The 23,705-nt window shown below is 40.2% G+C and overlaps 1 protein-coding gene across 2 annotated transcripts in view; it reads left to right on the top strand.

Annotated features, from left to right (window-relative positions):
• TOX2 (TOX high mobility group box family member 2) overlaps positions 1-23,705 on the top strand; it is a 239,110-nt gene that overhangs the window by 101,087 nt on the left and 114,318 nt on the right. For both annotated transcript variants that reach the window (XM_070744877.1, XM_070744880.1), the window contains exon 2: positions 21,664-21,909. In XM_070744877.1, coding sequence (XP_070600978.1) covers positions 21,664-21,909 — 246 coding nt within the window. The remainder of the gene's footprint in view (positions 1-21,663; positions 21,910-23,705) is intronic.

The raw sequence follows: 23,705 nt of genomic DNA, 5'->3' as shown, positions 1-23,705 counted from the left end.
TAAGAACCAACAAAAAAAGATGGTGGCACCCATGGGCTGGCATTGACTAAACCAGTTATGTGACATCATCATCATGATGTCACCAGCAGGTCGCTACCAGTTTGGGCAAAGTGGTCTGAACCAGGAGGAACCCACCTCTGCCTGCAGATTTGTTAAATTTTAACTGCAAAAGTGTTTTTCCAGTGTGACCTATCAGGGCAACCTGGTCTACTCAAATATGGGATGCAGCATACTGCTTCTGCTTTTGCTTTTCAGCCCTAATCCAGGAGTCTCTCTTTATTTCTTTGTCAGTAAATTTAAATTCTACTGCAAAAGTTGCAAAAGTTGGATTAAACTTCAGTTTCTGTTTGTTAAAAATGTGGTAAATATTCAGATGGAGAAATACCACAAATAGTGAAACTGTTCTAGGGCATATTTCTGAATATCAGAACTAAGGTAACTTTCACATTGGGCAGGATTGGGTGGCATAGAAGTCGAATCAAATATTTTTGAGTGCTATTCTGAATGCTGGTCCCTACAAAACTACAGGCTTTTCTTATTGATGTTTTTTGGGAGGCTGGAGTTGTGAATTGATTTTGAACGTAGAAATGGACTTTGTTGGAGCATATGTAATAGGAATTGAATAAAGGAAATGTGTAACTGATGGTTCTTTTAGTGGACGAATCTTACTGATATTCAGTGCAATTAATCATGTTGTCATTCTGGATTTCAATTTGAAAAGCTATTTTAAAAATAATTCTAATCATGTCCAGAACATGGTCCTTAAAGCTCAGACAATCTTGCCATTGATTTGCAGAATGACTCAGGCTTTGTTTTGATCCTTTTTGCTGTTTGGAGGGATCGTTAGAACATGTGGAGTTGGATCTCCTCATAATGTGGGCATAATTGCAATTGGCGCTCTCTGTCTTTTTAAACAAAAGTCAAAGATACTGTGAAAACTTGGGCCAACAATTAGGAAGTGTTTGGAATTTATATGTATTGATTGGTGGAAATTCAATTAAAAAATTAAATAAACAATCTGACTTGATCTGCTCTGTATAGATTTTCCCACCCGCCAAAAGTGCATTCTGTAATTTTGGGGACTCCTAGAAGTTTTGATGACAGTTTTGGTGACAGTAAGATAAGAGTGCACCACTATTGGTTGGCAAAGATTATCCCGTTGTTGCCTCCTAGTTAAAATATGCAGTTCTGGATACCTTCTGGACAGGGCTGTTGATAATATTTAGAATAGGCATTGTAATCTTACCTGAATGTCTCTTCTCATCTGGTGGAACCAGGCTTCAGAATGGGTTTGTCCTCGACTAATCATCTTGGGGATTGAGTCAGTCTCATTTGAATAATTGCTAGGATCTGCCTTGAGATTCCTAGATCTGATGAATCCTGAAGACTAGACTCAAGCATGGCAGCTTAGTGGTATCCTCTAAGCTGTGTGGTCTCCCTTACCTGTGGCTAGTTGCCAAGATATGAACAAAAATTAGTGTGTGATAGAGAAAAACAGGGGTAGAAAACAAGGGTGGGAATGAAGGCTGGTTCCAGTAGATGAGATTACAACATTTATTCTCCATCCTGGGGTGGAACCAGCCTTCAGAGTGAGACATACCAAAGCAGAGATCGCAAGAAGGAGTGAGTGTCCTATGCACTCAATGAGTGTCCAAAACTTTCTGTAGTGCTCTACTGCTGAAGGCAGTGTCCGCAGACACGTGGAAGTCAATTTTGTAATGACTGATGAACTGGGAAGGATAAGCCCTCGTGGCTGCCTGGCAGACCTTCTCTAAAGATCCTTTGTGGACCAAGCCGCTAACATGGTTATACTCCTGGTGGAATGTACCATGATGCCTGCTGGAGTTGGAAGGCTGGTTATCTCATAGGCCTTGGTGATGACGCTTCTGATCCATTGCCCTATGGTGGCTGAGGATACTCGATTCCCCAGGGAGCAAGAATGGAATCCCATAAAGAGAGCCTCGGATTTCCTGAGGTCCTTGGTATGGTCTAGGTAGGTCTTTAGAACTCTTCATATGTTCAGCATATGCCAACATTGATTGGAAGGATGGGTTGGACAGACACAGAAAGAAGGAAGGATGAACTCCTGTGATCAATGAAAGACTGGATTCACCTTGGGAATGAAGGAAGGATCAAGTCTGAGAGTTACCTTGTCTGGTTGGAAGACACACAGGTCCCCTCTGACTGAAAGGGTTGAAAGTTCTAAAATGTGGTGGGCAGATGTGATGGCCACCACATCCTGCAGATTGGTGAGTTTTAATCCATGCCTGTTTGATGCGTTTGTTCTCTGGTTTCTCATCCTCTAGATGAGCACTGCGACCCGAGTCCAGCGGTGCTCCCCTTCATATGCGCTACAGTCTTTAATGGGTGGCGTGGCGTTGCCAGGATACTGAAGAGCAGATGCAAATCATTCGCTGCTTTGGGGAGACTCTTTTTCCCCCTCCTGCAGGGCGCCCGGTTCTTCTAGCGCCTGTCCGAAAGTGCTGCCCTTTAATTTTTTTTACTGGAGCTGCTTTATCTTGACTGACAAGTGCCGTGAGCTGACTCAGCAGCACCCATAGCTCTGGCAAATCCCATGGGACACAGATGGAAGGAAGCGGGGGGAGCAGGGGACCCCCGGCAGCCAAATGGCTACGAGCTTGCCTGTATCTCTTGATCAGCTCAGAAGTTCTGAGGTGTCCTTGGAGTTATAGGAAGCTGGAATCGAGAGCCCTAAAAAGGGCTGTTATAGAAAAAGGAAAGAAGGTCAAATTAGAGAAAAAGTTCAGGAGGGAGTCCTGCCACAACTATCTTCTGAAGGATCGAGTCAGAATCTGGGGGTCTCAAGGCAGATCCTAGCAATTATTCAAATGAGATTGACTCGATCCTCAAGATGATTGGTTAAGGACAAACCCAATTTCCAAGCTGGTCCCACCCCAGGGTGGAGAAAATGTAGCTTTCTTTGTAATGCCACTCACCTATCTTCCACTTCTAGAACATGTTTCACAAAAGGATGAATTAGCTTCTTGACAACTCAACTGTAAGCTTGCTAAAGGCATTTCAATTTATTTAGATTGTTAATGTTTGCACAGATTAATTATTACTCTTCTGTATTCATACATATTGAAGGTTTGAGGGGTTTATTTTATAAATCTTTTTCAAGAAGACTTCAACTTATACACTATAGCCTGCTGGTAATTGGCAAAATATTATTAGTGAAGAAGCTGTACAAAATATTGATAGCAATCTAGTGTACCTCTTTTATATTACATTTAATATTATACTACATTTTTTGGTGTAATTTGCTTCACCAATATCTATTTGCATAATAGTCCCTGAATTTGAATATTGACTTTTGTGTAATGTTGGTGTAAATGGTGAATATTAGCAATAGCATTTTTATTAATTAATTTATTTGTTTGTTTGTGTGTGTGTGTGTGTCTGTGTGTATGTATGTATTTATTTACTTACTTACTTACTTACTTACTTACTTACTTACTTACTTACTTACTTACTTATTAGACTTGTACATTGCTCCTCTCCAAGGACTTGGGATGGCTCACAACATATAAAAAAACAATATACAATGGAACATCTGAAATCCAATTAATATAAATAACTAATCTAAGAACCATTCTAAAAACCTTGAAAAATTAAAAATCATTCATCCACATTCAAACAAGAAACATACAATATACTTGTTGGCCAGCGGCTAACCCCAAGCCTGACGGCATAAATAGGATTTCAAATTCTTGCGGAAGGCGAGGAGGGTGGGGGCTGGGGGAGCTGATTCCAGAGACTTACTATTTCAGATTATACTTTTATATTGCTTCATAGTGCTTTACAACCCTGTCTAAGCAGTTTACAGAGTCAGCATATTTTCCCCAATAATGAGGACCCCGTTTTACCGACCTCAGAAGTAAAAACCTTCAGTGAGAATCGAACTGTTGGCAACCAACAGCTACTGGTTTAAGATTTTAAACTGACATTTTCCCAGAATGTTCTCTTTTAGATATCATATGAGATTTTGTTTTAAAACAAGTCGGGATCATGGCAGAACAGGTAGCATACAGTATAAAAAGAAAAAAAGCATCACACTTATTTTTTATTTGTTCAACCAAAGAGATCAATAACATTATTTCAAACAAGGGCCAAAAAGCTCTGAGATAAGTATGAAATTTAAATGTGCTGTAGGTACTGATCTCTAATGATTCTGTTCCACTAGGTCTCCTTTTGTTCTTCTGATATTTATGTTTATTAGACACATAAATGGAAAATGTTGGTTGACAATTACAGCTAGATTCTTTGATTACTGGAATTCAGCCATATAACTGCTGTTATACACAGGATACAATAAATGTGGCACATTTGTTTTGGTGGTAATTGCAAGCTGGAAATCAAGAGTTTCCTGAAGTCTCTCTTGAGACTTTTGTGGGATTTTTCTGAACACTTGTTTGTAAATATGTGGATGTAAATTGTGTTATGGCATCCCCTAACTCTTATGGAACAATGAAAGGCAAGAATTGACTACACCTACATAAAGTTGGTATGCGCTATGTGAAACCAACCCTTTGCTACAATTGCCTGTTATACCGCATTCTATTTCTTGCTTGTAAATTAGTGTCTCTAAAAACATTAAATTTTAGATACAGCCTAATCGAAAGTTTAGTTTTTCATTTTGGATTATGTACAGTGTGACTTTTAGAGGGACATTTTTATTCTAGGAAAATGACAAGCCAACAAGAAGCTATAATTGCCCTGATTTTTAGAAGTGGTGCAATACTACAGATCTGATGTACTGCAAGACATGAATCAGAAAAATTCTATTAAAAAATCTCTTAAATGGCTGACACGGGACTATTCTCCACAATGATTAATTTGACTTGGTCATTATGAACACAGACAAGTCTGACAAAATTGCATTTCATTCCCCACTGAATTCATAAAATTGCTGTACACATAATAAGAAATTATAGACCTATGCTATCTACTATATTTGACAGGATTTCAGCTCTGGGAAAAATGGGGATGGGGGAAAGACCAGGAGAGGAAATTGGGAAGCAGTTTAAAAGGCTACAATTTATTATCTTTTGCTATAAGTTGATATCCCAGTTACTCAATTCAACTTCCCCATTAAAGTTCCAGTGAAAGTTATTTTGAATGATTCTGGAAGTCGCTGCTTTATCATTCTCAGAATTGAAAGGCCAGAGTTTTATATATATATTTTACTACGAGTATATCTTCTATAACCTTCATTATGTATTGGACAAAATAAATAAATAAATTAGATTAGATTAGATTAGATTTATTGGATTTATATGCCGCCCCTCTCCGCAGACTCGGGGCGGCTCACAACAATGGCAAAAACAGTATATAGTGACAAATCTAATATTTACCAATCTAATTACAGTTTCTCCGTACTGAAGGAGCGGGTCCAGCAGTCACATGGGTTGCTCATGTCCAATCCGGTGGAACTGAGCCTAGTATTAAAAAAGCTTGCCGGATCCGCCCCTTCCCCAGAATTCGCTCAGTTCGCATATCCTGCGGTTGTATTGTGATAGCTCGTTCAACATTCTAACACCTTCCCTTCGATCTTTTCCTTCAAAAAGTAGTAAGATTTATTGTCTTTTATTATTTACTTGCACCTATTGCGCCAGCCGTTTTAAAGAAAAAAAGTAAAAAAGCGGCTAGGCTTTTTTCCTTGGGAGAAGTTGCGGTTTCGTTTTCCCCCGGCGGTTTTGCCGGTTACGATTCCTGCGGCCGCTTGTGGATTCTTCTAATCCTTTGGCCTGGAGGTCCTGGTGCAAGTATTTACCTATTGAATTATTGATTATTTATTGTATACAAAAATACTTAAGGGCTTAAGAAATACCTCCTGCGGAGTGAGACGCCTTCTAGTCTCCTGGACTTAGTCGATCGCTTCCCCTTTAAGAAATTTTACGGAGCGATTTTTTTCGGCGCGAAGGCCTTCGCGCCCTTTTTAAATCTAGGCCTCTCGTGTTGGCCCCCTGCCAGCCGTGTAGGCCTCAGTCCACCGCGTGGATCCCGGAGCGGGCCTTGGGGGTCCCAGGCTAAATTCTCCACCGGCTAAGCCTCCAACCAGAGTGCCTTGGTTTACTTAATTATAAAGTTTAGGGAGGCTGGCCCCGCTGGGTTTGGGGGCACGAACTCTGGGTTTGCCCAGATTGTCCTCAAGTTTCAGCAGCTTCGAGGCCTCGAAGCAGGATCCATTCCTCTTGGGAAGTCCTTGAAATTCTTCTCCTTATTATTCAGTTATTGGCTCAGCCTTGTCTTCTGTTAATTGTCAGACTATGGCTACCTTTCCCAAGAGAGGCACAACTAAAGGTCCCAGAGAGGCCAGGCCTACAGGCGATGAGATTACTAGTATCCCCCAGGCCTCTTCCTCCTCTTCTCCAGGGGCCCGCCCCTCGACCAAGATCACCAGGGCCGAGAAGAGAAGGGACCTAGCCCTACAAAAAATCCATGACAAATCAGCAAAACGTTTGAAAGTGCAGGCCCAAGTAATCAGTAGTCAAGACCCCCCAGAGGCTTCTAGCCTGCCTCCTTCTGGGGTCCCTGTGTTATCTCTGGATGAGCCAAACCTAGACAGACCCCAACCTAACCTATGGGGCATAGGTCCAGAGGAACCAGATATTATTGAAGATTCCCCCCAGCCAGGATCCTCCCAGGCCTTTAGGGATTCTTCTGCCATTTCTGCTGACATTTCCAGTTTACCTCCTGAGTTCCAGTCTATTTTTGCTGTGTTGTCCAAAGCCATTGATGCCAAACTCTCCACCATCAATGAGCTTCCCTTACCTCTTCCTCCTTCTCGCTCCTCCCGCCCCTTGGGTTCTCCCCCAGCGGTCAGAGCTCCTATTCAGGATGATTCAGATTCCTCCCAGGATGAATATGAGGATATAGAGGATGATGAGGATGCCTTTCAAGGCCTATCAGATGATGAGGAGTCCCAAATAAAGGTTCCTCCTCCTATTACTATTTTTCCTTCTCAATTATTCAAATCTCTCCTCCTCAAAGCTAGAATTTCTACGGGATTAGCGGCCCAGGAGAAACAAGCCTCCACTTCCACTGATCCCCCGGAGGAGAATTTACCTTACTTCACAGAGGAACAGGAGGATAACGAGGTAATTCCTATGCCTAAGTTGTTTAAAGATGCTTTACTCAAACAGTGGGAATTTCCAGCCTCTGGCCTTAATCCCTCCACCAAGGACAGAAAGTTGTACAAACTTTCCTCTTCCTATGAAGAGCTTCTATCCTTTCCCAAACCGGATGAACCTGTCAAGATTCTTCACTCGGCAGCGGCTGTGCCAGGCGAGGCGGAGGAAGTCCTCCGCCCAGAGGACAAACGCATTGAGCAAATGCTCAAAAGAGGATTCACCGCTGATTCCTGGGCCACTAAAAGCTCTGCAGCGGCTTCCTTTTTCTCCAGAGCCATGCTGCTGTGGCTTCGCCAACTTCAACAGCATATTCCTCCCGATGACTTGAGAGGTCAACAAGACTTCAACAAGGTCTTTGCAGCTGCCCAGTACGTGGCTGATGCCACCTTGCAATCTACTAGATTCTCTGCTAAGTCTATTGCAGCTTCTACTACGGCAAGAAGACTCCTATGGATTCGCCCTTGGCAAGCGGGAGTTCGCCAGAAGTGGCAGTTATCCCAGGGTCCCTTAAAGCGCGACCTTCTCTTCGGTGATCTTCTGGATCCACTCCTCACGGAAACCACGGACAAGAAGAAAGTTTTGGGTCCAACCACAAAAAAGGCTACCAAAACGCAGTCCTTTCGTCGCCCAGGGCGCCAGCAAGATCAAGCGGCTTCCTACCAGAGATCTCCAGGTCAGTATTCCCCCCGCTTTCGTTCCCAAGGTAGGAACTCCAGGGGTAGAGGGTTTCGCTTCCAAAGGGGAGCTTCCTCTAACAGGGCTTCAAAAAAACCTAGATGGTAACCCTACCTCTATTCCCATAGGGGGTCGCCTAGCTCATTTCGCCTCTAATTGGCGTCTCACTTCCAAGGACCCTTGGGTCATTGACACTGTTCAAACAGGCCTTCTTTTAGAATTTATTTCTCCTCCCCCTAAACGTTTTATTTCCTGCCCTTCTCCCAGGTCATCCTCAGATTGTAACCGTATGGAGGAGGCCATTTCTCATCTATTGTCCATCAGAGCCATTCAACCGGTCCCTTCCGGTCAGAAGGGCCTAGGTTTTTACTCCATCCTATTTATGGTTCCAAAGTCCTCCGGAGGTTGGAGAGCTATTTTGGATTTAAAGAAACTAAATTTATTCATCAAATATAGGAAGTTTAAGATGCACTCCTTGTCTTCTATTTTGGCCGCCATTCACTCGGGAGATTTCATGGTCTCCTTAGACCTCACTGAGGCCTACCTTCACATTCCTATAGCCAAATGCCACAGAAAATTTTTACGTTTTTCCTTTCAAGGCAGGCATTTCCAGTATAGGGCGATGCCATTTGGCCTTTCCTCGGCCCCTCGGGTCTTTACAAAGCTCTTGGGGTCCCTGGCGGCCTATATCAGGGCGTTTCCCATCCACATTTTATGTTATCTTGATGATATTTTGATTCATGGGAAATCCCTAGAGAAGGTGAAAACAGACCTTTCTGTCACCATGTCAGTCCTTCAGGACCATGGATTTTCCATCAACTTTGATAAAAGCCACCTCCAACCCTCCACATCCATTTCTCACCTGGGATCCATTATTGATACAGATTCCTCCCAGGTTTTTCTCTCTCCCGAGAGAAAACTCAGTATAGTGGAGTTAATTTCTAGCATTTTATCAAATTCTTCAGTTTCCATAGTCACCCTATCTTCCCTTTTGGGGAAGATGGTGTCATGCATAGGCATCATTCCCTGGGCTCGCCTTCATGCTAGGGAACTCCAGTGGCTCCTGTTACCTTTTCAGAGATCAGGGCACAGCAACTCAAATCGACGCATTGTCATCCCACTGAGTGTTCGCAGATCCTTCAAGTGGTGGAAGTCTCCGGCCATGGACAGAGGATCCCCGTTCAGGTGCCCGGATCAATTTGTCATCACCACAGATGCCAGTCTATCGGGATGGGGCGCCCACGCCCAGGGGATGATAGCCCAGGGCACGTGGTCCCCGGAGGAAGCTTCCAGGCCAATCAATTGGCTAGAGTTAAGAGCCGTTTCCCTGGCTCTGAAACATTTCTCTCCTCGCATTCCCAACCGGCACGTTCTCATTCTCACCGACAACATTGCCACGAAAAGCCACATTTGCAGACAGGGGGGCACGAGATCCAAGGCTCTCATGAGGGAGGCCCTCAAGCTGGGCCTTTGGGCGGAAAAACATCTCCAGTCGCTCCTAGCCGATCACATCTCGGGGAGTCTCAACGTCCAGGCGGATTGGCTATCCCGGGCAACGATAGACCCAGGAGAGTGGAACCTCCATCAAGACCTGTTCCATCAAATCACCCTCAGATTCGGCCTACCAATTCTGGATCTCTTCGCGACCAATGCGAACGCCCAACTCCCTCGCTTCTATTCCAGATTTCCATCCCCGGGAGCGGAAGCAATCAATGCCCTCCGGAGTCCATGGCCTCCAGGCCTACTCTACGCATTTCCTCCAATTCCAATCCTCCCGGACGTGATTCACAAGGTCCTCACCGAGAGGGCCCGAGTAATCCTAATCGCCCCTCACTGGCCCCGCCGGCCCTGGTTCGCGGATCTCCAACAGCTGTCCGTCCAGGACCCTTGGCGACTCCCCGTTTCGGGGGATATGCTGCGGCAGGGGGCCTCCTTCCATCCAGACCCGGAGTGGTTCCACCTCACCGCCTGGCTGTTATCAGGAGAGATTTAGAGCTGCGTGGTCATGACCCCGATTCAGTGGAGGTCATTTTAAAGGCCAGAAGGGGTTCGACCAATCGAATCTACGACCACACGTGGTCCAAGTTTCACCAGTGGTGTCTACAGGAAGGTCTCTCCCCTCTGTGCATCCCCATACACAGAATAATTTCCTTCCTTATGCAAGGCTTCCATAAAGGACTTTCCACCAGCACCCTCCGGCGTCATCTGGCAGCCATTTCATCTGTCCTAGGAGGTCCCCGCAGACAGCCTCTCCGATCCTTCCCTGAAGTTCAGGAATTCCTCAAGGGCATAGCCAACCTCAGACCTTCCAAGGTCCACAGGTACCCATCATGGGATCTGCCACGGGTTCTCCATTCCCTCACGCAGGCACCATACGAACCCCTAAAATCGGCGTCCCTCAGGTACCTATCCTTTAAGGTAGCATTTCTGGTGGCTATTACCTCTGCTCGACGCATTTCGGAGCTGGCTGCCCTCTCAATCAGGCAGGACCTTTGCCAATTCCATCAGGACAAGGTAGTCTTGCGACTGGACCCCACCTTCTTACCCAAGGTCAGTTCCATGTTCCACAGATCTCAGGATATTGTCCTACCTTCCTTCTGCCTCCAACGAGACCATCCTTTGGCAATTAGATGGCACACCCTGGATCTCACCAGAGCGCTGAGAATCTATATCCAACGCACAGGACCCTTTCGGAGGTCAGAAGCACTTTTTGTAGCCTATCATCCCAGAGTCATGGGGGCCAAAGTGTCTTCAACAGTAATAGGCCGTTGGATCAGAGGGACTATATCTAAGGCCTATGAGTCGGCCTCCCTCTCAGTTCCAAGGAACATCACAGCGCATTCCACCAGGAGCGCAGCCACCTCGGCCGCTTGGGCGACTCAAGCCCCGTTGGAGGAGGTCTGCAAAGCAGCCACTACAAGATTGATTCTTACGCTTCAGCGGACGCTGCCTTCGGCAGAAGGGTACTCCAATCCGTTATCTCACACGATAGCAAGCTAATCCCTCCCTAGGGACCATCTATTGGGTATGTCCCATGTGACTGCTGGACCCGCTCCTTCAGTACGGAGAATAGGCGTTGATTGCTTACCTGAACGCCTCTTCTCGTACGGTGAGCGGGTACAGCAGTCACTTCCCGCCCTTGTATGTGTCTTCTTTACCTTTCTATATCTTTCTTCCTCTAACAATGAGAGTTGAACACTACAGAGCTTCACAACTGAGCCTAGTCTATGGATTCGCGAATTCTGGGGAAGGGGCGGATCCGGCAAGCTTTTTTAATACTAGGCTCAGTTCCACCGGATTGGACATGAGCAACCCATGTGACTGCTGTACCCGCTCACCGTACGAGAAGAGGCGTTCAGGTAAGCAATCAACGCCTATTTAGGTTAAAAAATTCATAAAAGCAACCCCAATATATATAAAAAACAAGCACACAATCCATCAAACACCAAAACAACATGAGGCTGTGCAACCAGATTGTGAAGGAAACACACATGGCCATATCATATTGGATTGAGAAAAAAATATATTTTGCCAAAATTGCATCTTTTGCACTTACTGGAGGTGGGGGGGAGTTCCTGCAGTCCTCTACAACAAATGAGAATATTTATTTCCCAGCTAAATATTCTTGGTGGAAAAACAGTGCTATGCTACTCCTGGCTTTTCTTGTTGTTCAGCGACTTCACAGGAAACAGCTGCCAGATAATTAATGGGGACCTTAGAAAAATACATGCATTTGAACCAATGTAATCTTCTGTATGCAGTTTCCAAATTAGAACATTAGACTCCTCAAAACAGGGAACCCTGAAAAGTTAGACAAGGTATTACCCAGCATGGGCTAATTGTATTTAGAATAAAAATTCCAAGTCCTCAAATCATGCAAATTATATTAAGTGGTAGTTGATGAGTTCTAGGAGTGTTTAGATATGGGCTGTATAACATCAAAAGATCCATACATTTGTTAAAATAAAACCAAATAAAAGTTATATGGATTCCTGTACTGAACTATAGGAGGATGCATTCTATAGCCCTTGATAATGTTTCCAATTAGGTGGAGGAAAGTACAAAATTCAAGTACATGTCTTTATACAAATTATACCCGATCCAATACTTATGATTTTAAGATGTGGCTGGAAAAAATTGATGCCTAAAATATTGAAGAGTCGCTACCAGTCTGTGACCTATAATTCATATTTCATTAAGCCATGATTGGTTTAACTAGGGTTCATTGAATGCCTTACAATTGGCTGGCTGTTCCCAGTTGACTTTCATGGTGAAGGTGGGACTAGAATTGATATTCTCCTATTTTCTAGACTAATACCTTAGCCACTAGACCTAATTAACTCTCTTATTATTAATGGTATGACACATCAAAAATATAATTTTTGAAAGAATGCCTGTAGTGTTATGCAGCAAAAGTTGTGTGGCCAGTAATTATCTGCAGAAGAAGAAAGAATGGGATGTTAGATTCATTCTGTTCCATTTATATTACTTCGTCTGTTTTTCTTGCAGTTCACCAGAAACAATTTCTCTGCTGCTTTCTCTCTTAAACTTATATTTGTTCTGAATGTTATTTGACAGGGCAAATATTTACCTCCAATAATGATGAAAATCTCCATCCTTCTAACTGTGAATAACATTCTTTGAATCAATGTTTGTCTGAAGCTTCCAGGATCCCAGCAGATAATCACAGTGAACATGACATGACAGAGAATTGGGGTCACTTGATATTTGTCAGGTTTCTAAGGAGAGCATTTTTCTTGAATTCCTGCCTGGCCAAGTAATGTTCTTTGTGATTAACAATTGCACACAATGTCTGTCTTGATGGAACTGTTCATCTATAGAATTGAAAGGACTTTTCATTTACTACCCATTTTACACGTGAGGAGTATTGATGCATAAAAAGGGATTTGTTTTTATTGTTATTGAGCAAGAGATGACAAGAATAGCCAGATTTGTACAAGATTACATTAATTTGGAATTAGAGTATTCAGATGCAAAAAAAGGACAGGGGTCACAAAGCTTTACAATGGCATAGAAGGAGTAATTTTGCAATTCCCACATGTTGCTCTGGAATGCAGATGGACCAACTTTGGTCTAGAGGTTTTAAATGTGGATGGTATTGTTCGGAATGGCTATTTGCTCTGCGTCCTTCCCCAGGAAGTACATAAGAGCATCGGAGACCAGTGGTTTTCCAAAGACTTCTCTAGGAAGCTCCTAGGCAGGATACAAATAAAGTATCATTTTGTCATTCAGTTACAGGTAGTCCTCAACCTATAACCATTCATTTAGCGCTGGTTACCATAGCACTGAAAGAAATGAACTATAACTAGTTCACACCTTTAAGACCATTGCAGCATCTCTAAGGTCACCTGATGAAAATTTGGGTGCTTGGCAACCAATGTTTGAAGCCTCCCAAGGTCATGTGACCTATTTGTGATCTTCCCAACTGGCTTCTGATAAAGTCAATAGAGAAAGCTGGATTTGCTTAACAACCTCAGGATTCCCTTAATAACTGCAGCAATTTGCTTAACATCCATGGCAAAAATGGTCGTAAAATTTGGGGTGATCCGCTTAACAACGATATTGCTTAGCAACAAAATTTTTGGATCCCGTTGTGGTCATACGTCAGGGTCTACCTGTACTACCCCTGAGAATTATAAATTATCTATTATGAAAATTATACAGAATTAGCAATACTGGTAGACTTTTATAAGTTTATTCCCCTATTAATTTATCAAGCCTCATTTTTAAACCCAATCAGCCTGTGTTCAACTCTGTTCTTATTATTGTATAAATTACACCATTTGTTAAAGTGTAATACAAAGAACCATTTCTTTTTATCTTTTCTAAATCCCATACCATCCTTGAATTTCCTGGAAATATTACGAGAGGCAAAAAACCATGATTATCCACTTTTTCTTTTCCTATATGACACTTGTCCTTTATTGCATCTTCAAGGGAATAATAATGAGTGTGGTTTCGCGCTTGTGGTTTTCCTACTACTGGAATCTCTACTGTTAGTCTTTCCCAACTCCAGCTGTGTTGCGTTACATTCCCAGATGCTTTTCATATTATTTAGTGGAAGGGTTTTTTTGCATGTATAAAACCTTGATTTTATTTCACATCTAATTGTTTTCTATTTTGTCCAGTACTTGAGTTGAGCCAAGTAAAGAAAACTCCACACAACTGCAAAATAATAATAATAATAATAATAACAACAACAACAACAATAACAACAGCAGCAACAACATGTTCCACTGGAACATGTGCCAGAACTACTATCTACCAGTGGCAAAGCACTGGTGGGATCATAAGCCTGAAAAAGTGGTCAAAAATGAGCAGACAAAACTACTGTGGGACTTCCGACTGACCAAATTTTGAAACATAACACACCAGACATCCTGATTGTGGAGAAAAAGAAAGTATGGATCATCGACATCGCAATCCCAGGAGACAGCAGATTTGAGAAAAAGCAGCTAGAGAAATTAGTTAAATATAAAAATCGAGCTGCAACAACTCTGGCATAAGCCAGTAAAAGTGGTCCCAGTGGTCCTTGGCACGCTGGGCGCAGTGCCAAAGGATCTCAGCGGACATTTGAATTGACAAAATCTCCATCTGTCAATTGCAAAAGGCCGCTTTACTGGGATCAGCACGCATAATTCGCCGCTACATCACATAGTCCTAGGTGCTTGGGAAATCCAGCATAGTGATTTTGTTTGCTGTGTTGTGTTGATGATGATGATAATAATAATAATAAAAAAAAACAACAACGATGATGACGACGACGATGATGATGATGGAAGTAGCTGGTAAAAATATATCTCCACCTCCTTTTTGAGGTGCAGAAGGTGGCATACTAGGTTGCATCTTTCCTTTTTAAAAATTTTCTCTGATAATATAGATACTAATTTGTTTCTCTGTGCTTCAAATCAATATATTTAGAGATGGAAAAAGATCATCTAGTACAAGAATCCTGGTAGATACTAAGTAGGTGCCAGTGATATATTGCTGATCTTGAAAGTTACATTGGCTCTAGAATATGTATACTAAAGATTTTAAGGACTGCATTCTTGAATCAGATTCTAATAGTTTGTCTTTATTCCTGCTGATTTTTACATTCTGTAATATGCAGTATGCAGAAAAGCTTTTGAAGCTGGTATAACAGGAGAGATTTGAACAAAATAAAGGCTTAGATTAAAGGCTCATGCAACCATGTAGAGAGGATTAAAAGCAATATTTTCAGAAAGGCTTTTGCAGATGAACCTTTAATGAGGTTTTCAAGTGGAACTATTGCATCTGTGGTTTGTTGTTATGACTTTATACTAATGGTAGACTCTAAAAGCATTTTATTGTTTTTTGTTATTGTTTTAAAGCTGGCTGAAACATATATTACCATTGGAAGAAAAAAAAAAGATACTTCATTAAATTATCAACTAATTGGATCAATAAAAAGCGAATTCAAATAGTCAGTAAAATCCAGAAGATACAGTGTATGTCTTTTAGAAGTCCCAGTGAAAAAGATCTGCAGATAATTATACCTTCTTAAAGGCAAATCTATAAGTCAGGTCTTTGTAAGTGAACTTAACGTGTATGTGTATGTATGTATGTGTGTGGGCATATTGGCAAATGTGGACTTAGTGTTAATTAAGCAAAATAATATATGTATACTATAATATGCTTCCAAGTCACATATTGAAAGATCAATTTTTACAGAAACCTTGTATCCCTCTAAGCAACATTGATAATATTTGGAAGTTTTGAAACAGTTTGGGTCCTAGCAGCTGGAAAAGGCTACACTATATAAACATACATCCCATAATCCATTCACCACAGCCATTTTTGTCTCTTTCTATCTATACACTTGCAAACACACTCAGGAACTTTAAAAGAGATGATAGACATTATTTTCTTTTTGCCATTATGAGGAAATTTGCTGTATCTCTGTTATGTCAGCAGAGAAATAATGATCTTTCCTTAAAAAATTGCTGGGAGAGAAGAGAAGAAAAATGTCCTCTCTTCAATAATCATTACCAAAATTGTTGTTTCTGGAGTATTAGCAGTGGGAAAACCACAGATATGATTTTCGCTACCTAGCAGACGGCTGATCAGTTAAATGATAGAAAAAAGTTAGGATTTCACACACTGGCAGATGGCCAGGAGAATGGCAGAGGGCCACTTGTATCCTGTGGTTACCCATATGGAATCTGAGTAGTGACATCATGTATGCAAAACTTTCTGTGCATCAGATTTTCTCTGGGTGTTATTAGCATGCCTATTACTTCAATCAGTCAATTTGTTATTTCTGACAGTCTCAAAATGGGTGAACAGCGCAGTCAGGCGGTAGGGAAAGCAAGTAGGATGCTTGGCTGCATAGCTAGAGGTATAACAAGCAGGAAGAGGGAGATTATGATCCCGCTATATAGAGTGCTGGTGAGACCACATTTGGAATACAGTACTGTGTTCAGTTCTGGAGACCTCACCTACAAAAAGATATTGACAAAATTGAACGGGTCCAAAGACGGGCTACAAGAATGGTGGAAGGTCTTAAGCATAAAACGTATCAGGAAAGACTTAATGAACTCAATCTGTATAGTCTGGAGGACAGAAGGAAAAGGGGGGACATGATCGAAACATTTAAATATGTTAAAGGGTTAAATAAGGTCCAGGAGGAAAGTGTTTTAATAGGAAAGTGAACACAAGAACAAGGGGACACAATCTGAAGTTAGTTGGGGGAAAGATCAAAAGCAACATGAGAAAATATTATTTTACTGAAAGAGTAGTAGATCCTTGGAACAAACTTCCAGCAGACGTGGTAGATAAATCCACAGTAACTGAATTTAAACATGCCTGGGAAAAACATATATCCATCCTAAGATAAAATACAGAAAATAGTATAAGGGCAGACTAGATGGACCATGAGGTCTTTTTCTGTCGTCAGACTTCTATGTTTCTATGTTATTACCTTCAGTGACCAATATTCCATTTAGAAGACCATGAAGGTAAAATCTTACCAGAATTTTTTTAAAAAAAACAACACCAAAAATATTATAAAATAAAATTTGATAGAAATAATATAATGGTAAAATAAAACAGTCATGTTTATTTTGATTGATATAATTAATTATTGGTATAATTAATGGTGATGAATTGGACAGCCAATGAAAGAAACTTTGATCACATTCAAAGAAATGGAATCGCACCGGCCAGCTAATAAAATATATACAATCTGTGCCACCTGGAAATTTATTTAAGGAATGAATTTACCACTGCTTTACAGTTTACATATCACCTTCGGAGGCTGCTCAAAATGCTCCTGGAGGATACACTATATATGCTATACGTGTGTGTTTGACAGAATCTGAGGGCAGACAATTCCCAAGGTAACTCTTACTTGCCTCAATCTGTGTTAGAGGCATTGTGCAGCACAGTGATAACAGCCAAACACAGGGAGAATTATTTTATTGCAGCCCATTGCAAGTGGCAGGCAAAACTGTTTGGGTTTTGGTTTTGGTTTTGGCCAGACATATTTTATGCATGGTAATATATATTGAAAAAGCTTAATCTGCCTTGAAACTTGCCAATTGCTGATATTCAGCATTTTAAGTAAAAATACATTGCCCTCTATATTTATGACTATATATCCTAGATCTATTTTGTTTATTTGAATTGATATCTTAAATATGAGCTGAGGTGGCGCAGTTGGTAGAGTGCAGTACTAAAGGCCACTAAAGTTGACTGTGAGATCTGCAGGTCAGTGGTTCAAATCTCATCACCAGCTCAAGGTTGACTCAGCCTTCCATCCTTTCGAGGTGGGCAAAATGAGAACCCGGATTGTGGGGGCAATAAGCTGGCTCTGTTAAAAATTGCTATTGCTAACATGCTATAAGCCGTCCTGAGTTTAAGGAGAAGGGCGGCATTAAAAAATTGAATAAATAAATATTAAATATTTTTTGTATGTAGTTTTAGACAGCATTATATTCATGTGTCACTTGATTGAATTGTGGACATTTGGGTGGAAGTCAAATTAATGGCAATTATCTTTAACAAAATAATATTTTGGAATATCACTAGTATTCAAACATAATAAAAATTCTTTCTCATCCATTCAGTTATTTACTTCCTATTCTCTACTTTACGTTTTCTTTATCCATATTCCAAGCTCTCTGTGTAAAACAACATGCTAGAAGCTAGAGAAAACATTGGAAAAACACATATGTATAGACATAGACATTCTTAGAGCTCTCCCTTTTCTTTTATTCACCTTGCTGCTGGTTATCTTCCTCTTCTGTTTCCTTCCACCTTTCTCTGCATTGTAGACCAGAGAGGTAGATGTTTTCTAATGGGTCCAAAATATGAAAATTTGGGCCTGGTCATTTGTGACCCAAGTGAAAACTCTGTGTTGATCTGTTTGTTTTCTTAGCTGTCCATAGTATTCTCAGTTCTCTAATACAGTGTTTTTCAACCAGTGTGCCGTGGCACACTAGTGTGCCGCGAGACATGGTCAGGTGTGCCACGAAGCTCAGAGAGAGAAAGAAAGCAAGAGAGAGAGAAAGAAAGAAAGAGAAAGAAAGAGAGAGAGAGAGAGAGAAAGAAAGAGAGAGAGAAAGAGAACAAGAGAAAGCAAGCAAGAGAGAGAGCAAGAGAGAGAGAGCAAAAGAGAGAAAGAAAGCAAGAGAGAGAGAGAAAGAGAGGGAGGGAAGGAGAGAGAGAGAAAGACATAGAGGTAGGTAAGGAGGGAGAGAAAGAGAGCAAAAAAGAGAGGAAGGAAGGAAGAGAAAGAAAGAGAGATGGAGAGAGAGAAAGAAAGAGGAAGGAAGGGAGAGAGAGAGAATTTTTTTGTCCAAACTTTTTTTAGCCCACCCCCACCCCGCTCAGTGTGCCCCAGGGTTTCGTAAATATAAAAAACGTGCCGTGGCTCAAAAAAGGTTGAAAATCACTGCTCTAATAAAGCAAAACACAAAATACAATAAATATTAATAAATAAAAACCCACAGTACAAAAACTCATAACATTACCAAGAGGGCAATGTAGATTCAGGTGAGTTGAATTGAAAAAATTGTGCTTTCTGATCTCATCCCTTCATGGAACTGGAGCACCACTAGTAGCTTTACTTAGGTAATAATAATAATGATAATGATAATAATAAACAATAACAGCAACAGCAACCAACAACAACATATAATAACAATAATAACATTATTATTATTATTATTATTATTATTATTATTATTATTATTATTATTATGTCAATACAACACAGCAAACGAGATCACTATGCTGGATTTTGTATTTCATCACCAGGTCGGGTGCTTCCCAAGCACCTAGGACTGTGTGATGTAGCAGCGAATTATGTTTGCCGATCCCAGTAAAGTGGCCTTTTGTAATTGACAGATGGAGATTTTGTCAATTCTGATGGTTTTCAAATGTCTGCTGAGATCCTTTGGCACTGCGCCCAGCGTGCCAAGTACCACTGGGACCACTTTCACTGGCTTATGCCAGAGTCGTTGCAGCTCAATTTTTAGATCTTCGTATTTCATTAATTTCTCTAGCTGCTTCTCCTCAATTCTGCTGTCTTCTGGGATTGTGATGTCGATGATCCATGCTTTCTTTTTCTCCACAATCAGAATGTCTGGTGTGTTATGCTTCAGAATTCGGTCAGTCGGAAGTCCCACAGTAGTTTTGCTTGCTCATTTTCGACCACTTTTTTGGGCTTATGATCCCACCAGTTCTTTGCCACAGGTAGATAGTATTTCTGGCACAAGTTCCAGTGGATCATCTGTGCCACAATATCGTGTCTATGCTTGTGCCACCAGTATTAGTCCTTCTGTCTCCTTTTTGAGTGTTAGTCCTTCTGTCTCCTTTTTGAGTGTTCCACTTGTAAGCCATGACCAGGTCTTTTCTTTATCCACTTTTCCTTCAATCTTCTCCAAGAACTGGCCATGCAATGATTTGTTCCACCAACTGTCCATACAACATTGAGTTACAGTTTTTCCACATTTCGGCCGGCCAGGAAGGACGTCTCCGTGACGTCAAAGCTCCGCCCATGGAATTCCCTATTGGGATTCCTCACTTCTGTTTGAGCCTCCCGACCGGCCGACAGCTCCGCGGCTCTTCTGCGAAGGTGACAGCCGGGCAGCGGTGCTTCTCGGCGGCCTCCTGAACCCGAATGCTGAACCCAAACTTTTGCCGAACTTCTGGGTTCGGCATTCGGGAGAACGCCGAGAAGCCCCCTGGCTGTTTCAGAAGGTGACAGCTGGGCGGTGGTGCTTCTCGGCGGCCTCCCGAACCCAAACTTTTGCCAAACTTCCGGGTTCGGCGTTCGCGGCGGCAGGTTCGCAAGGCGAAAATAGTTCATAAGAAGGGGCAAAAATTTTCCGAACCCCAGGTTCGTATCTCGAAAGGTTCGTATGATGAGGGGTTCGTATCACGACGTACTACTGTACCACAATTAGGTATTGTATTTCTAGAAATTCTTTTGTTTTTTGGATTGAATTCAATTGAAACCTCTGCGGTATAAAAGTAAAATTATACCTTCTAATTTGTCCCATAGAAATGGATTCTTTTTCTGCTTTAGACTCTCATAAAAAAATTGTCTTATGAAAAATATAATTAAATAATTACAAAAAAATAAAAAACAAATATTATTAATCTATTATTAATATTCAGTCTTCTATTAAAAAGCTGTTACAAAACCGGATCCCTTGTCTTCTTCCTGAAAAATTGCATCAAAACTATGGAACATTTCTTAATCTTGCAAACTTTATTGATTTCTGTTTCTTCCAATCCCCCATATCTTTTATTCTCTGTCTACATATCTGACCTTATAATGAGGCATTCATCTAATAGACCATAAGAAGCTAGTTTGCGTTATAAAAGACCAATGCAACTTAAATTAAATATCTCAGAATTAAATATTCCTTCAGCTCAGAAGTATTCTGTTGATTCAGAGCCTCAAGAACTGCCACACTAAGTTATTCTCAGAGCAACTGAAATATGAACAACTCATTGGTTATCACAGTTTTTGGAATTTTTGCTCAAACCTTTCCAGACCTCAGTAGCTTATATGAGAGAATCAAAGAACAAAGAGTCTTAAAATACACTATTATTTAAAGTTATAGGTTCTTCGTTGATTGTCACTTCTCATAATGATGCTCATGATGGCTTAAATTATGGTATTATTTAGTAAATAAATCATTGTATTGAATGAACTTACAATACATAAGTTATTGTACATATTAATATTTAATTAAAAATGAGTAACAGTCAACAGCCGGTTTTTCTCACTCAGATAATATAGCCCTTTATATTATTATTCAAAACAGTATTGAATGGAAAGTATATAAATTTTGTCTACTACAGCTAGTCTTGACTTACAAATATTTATTTAGTGAACATTTAAACTTGCAACAGCACTGAAAACTAATTTATGAACATTTTTTTTCACACTTAATGATCTTGCAACATCTTCATGGTGATGTGAACAAAATTTGGACTCTTAGCAACTATGACGATTGCAGTGTCCTGTGATCACCTTTTGCAACCTTCTGACAAGCAAAGTCAATGAAAAAGTCATATTCACTTTAGTCACCATGAAACTAACTTAACAAGTGCAGTGGTTCACACTTTAGAATTGTGGCAAGAAAGATAACAAAATGGGGCAAAACTCACTTAACAACTGTCTTGCTTAGCAATAGAAATGTTGAATTCAATTGCGGTCCTAAGTCAAGGACTTACCTTTTCTAAATAGCTTTTGGAGAAACAAGTATGTTTTTTTAAAAAGAATATATGACAAGTTGTCAAACTATCTTTTGTTGTGTTTGTGTTTTTATTTTAGACATACAATGGTCAGAATGAAAATAATGAAGATTATGAAATCCCTCCTATTACGCCTCCTAATCTCCCTGATCCATCCCTCCTTCACTTGGTGGATCATGAAACTGGATATCATTCACTGTGCCACAGTCTCCCCCCAAATAGCCTGATACCAGCATATTCCTACCAGAATATGGATCTGCCTGCTATCATGGTATCCAATATGTTGAGCCAAGATGGGCACCTTCTGTCTAGTCAGCTACCTACCGTGAGTAATATTTTTTTTCTCTTATTGTACCTTATTTTTACACCTCTACTTTTCTATATGATCATTCCATATATAATGGAATATAGTTTAGAAGAGAAGACATTGTTTTCTATTTATTCCTGATAAAAATCCCTTTTGGATTTGATACTTTTTAAAATTCAAGATGTTCTTGACTATGGTAAATGAAGATTCTTAATTCTGTTCAGAGCCTGCGGCTTATTTTAAGAACCACCATTAAATGAATGAATACTGTATTTCTGTTTTGCTAACCCAGATATTTTTTTGTTAATCTGTGATCTGTTATATTGTTTTGCTGACATAATAATAACATGTATACAAATAAAACCTTTCATGAATTTAGTTATGGACTAAATTCTACTAAGTTCAATGCTAGTTGGTTCTCAATGTAGTGCTGAAAATAATGACTAAGTAACTTAAGGGATATGCTGAACAATAGACAATTAATTCAATATTTGGAAAATACCACACAAATAATTTCATTTTAGATATTTTTTCTATTTCCTATCCTTTTCTTACAAGATATTATAAGACTGTTGTCTGTGAATGAAGTACCTTAGCAGAATAGCCTAGAGATAATAAAAAGAACACTGAAGAAACAGAAAGAACATAGGCCTTTATAATTAATTGGAACTATACATTTTTCATCCCCAGTCCCTTTACTATATCAATGACCATCAAGTTTTTTCTGCTGGTGAATAAAATCAGGATAAATTGGCAATGATTCCAATGCTAAAAAAGCGAGCTCAAATCCTATTGTATATTCAAAATAGTCTAAAATAAAAAGTTTGATTTATTGTAAATTTGAAACCTTTGGATTAGATCTTACTCTTTTGCATAAAGTAGCAGCATGGGAATAATTTGTTAAATTTAAGAAAAAGATGGATCTGGAATAGTGTTTTTAAAGAGCTTTGTCCAGAATTAAGATAAGGAAAATGCATATTATATCAATTTCAGTTCTGGTTTAATAAGCAATATGGAAATTACAGGTTTAGTGTATGAAAAAACTTAATGATTATGGCTTCAGAGAATCTAGCTAATAATTTTTATTCATAATTTTTATTTAAAACATTTAAATTCCACTTTCCTAATATTTGGTGACTAATAATTATAATAAAATAATAGTGTAGAAAAGGGGAGAAATAGAATAGCAAAATAGCTCTGTATGAAATAATTCTAAACTATCTTATAAACCAATGAAATGAAAGTTTTCCCTATTAGTATATGCTGATCAATATAGTATAATATGGTATGGGAAACTTTGACTTTATTGGCTGGTATTGGGAGATCTTATCTTTCAGTCTAACCTACCTTTAAGGATAGATGGTAGGAGTTCACCAAATTAGAAAGATATAAATATACATAGATACATACAGATATCTTTATGGATTGTATCTTAGAAAAACGCTTCATCTATTAATAACAATTTTTGAGGAAGGGTAGTGTTCAGTATGTTCTGGAAAAAGAAATAGAGAGAAATTGCTTGCAGAAATTAGCAATAAATAAGAGTATAAACAAGAAGAAACTCGTCCTGCCCCTTTACTAAAGTCCCCTACATTTACAGATGTTCAATTTCTTTGTATCTAATTGAAGGGATTCCACTGATACTTACTCTTGTCATGGCCATCTCCCATTCAACATATACCTTTGTGTGAAACCAAATATTACTTTATGCTCCTCTTCAGCTGAGTTGATTAAACCATTCATTTCTGAGACAAAAGAGTCAATTTCATGTGAAAGATATTTCCCTCTCAGTTTAATTTAAAGCACAGACCCAG

The sequence above is a fragment of the Erythrolamprus reginae genome, chromosome 3, assembly GCF_031021105.1.
Source record: "Erythrolamprus reginae isolate rEryReg1 chromosome 3, rEryReg1.hap1, whole genome shotgun sequence".
Lineage (NCBI taxonomy): Eukaryota > Metazoa > Chordata > Lepidosauria > Squamata > Dipsadidae > Erythrolamprus > Erythrolamprus reginae.
Note: the sequence above shows the minus strand (reverse complement) of the source record. Positions and strands in the feature narration are given on the sequence as shown.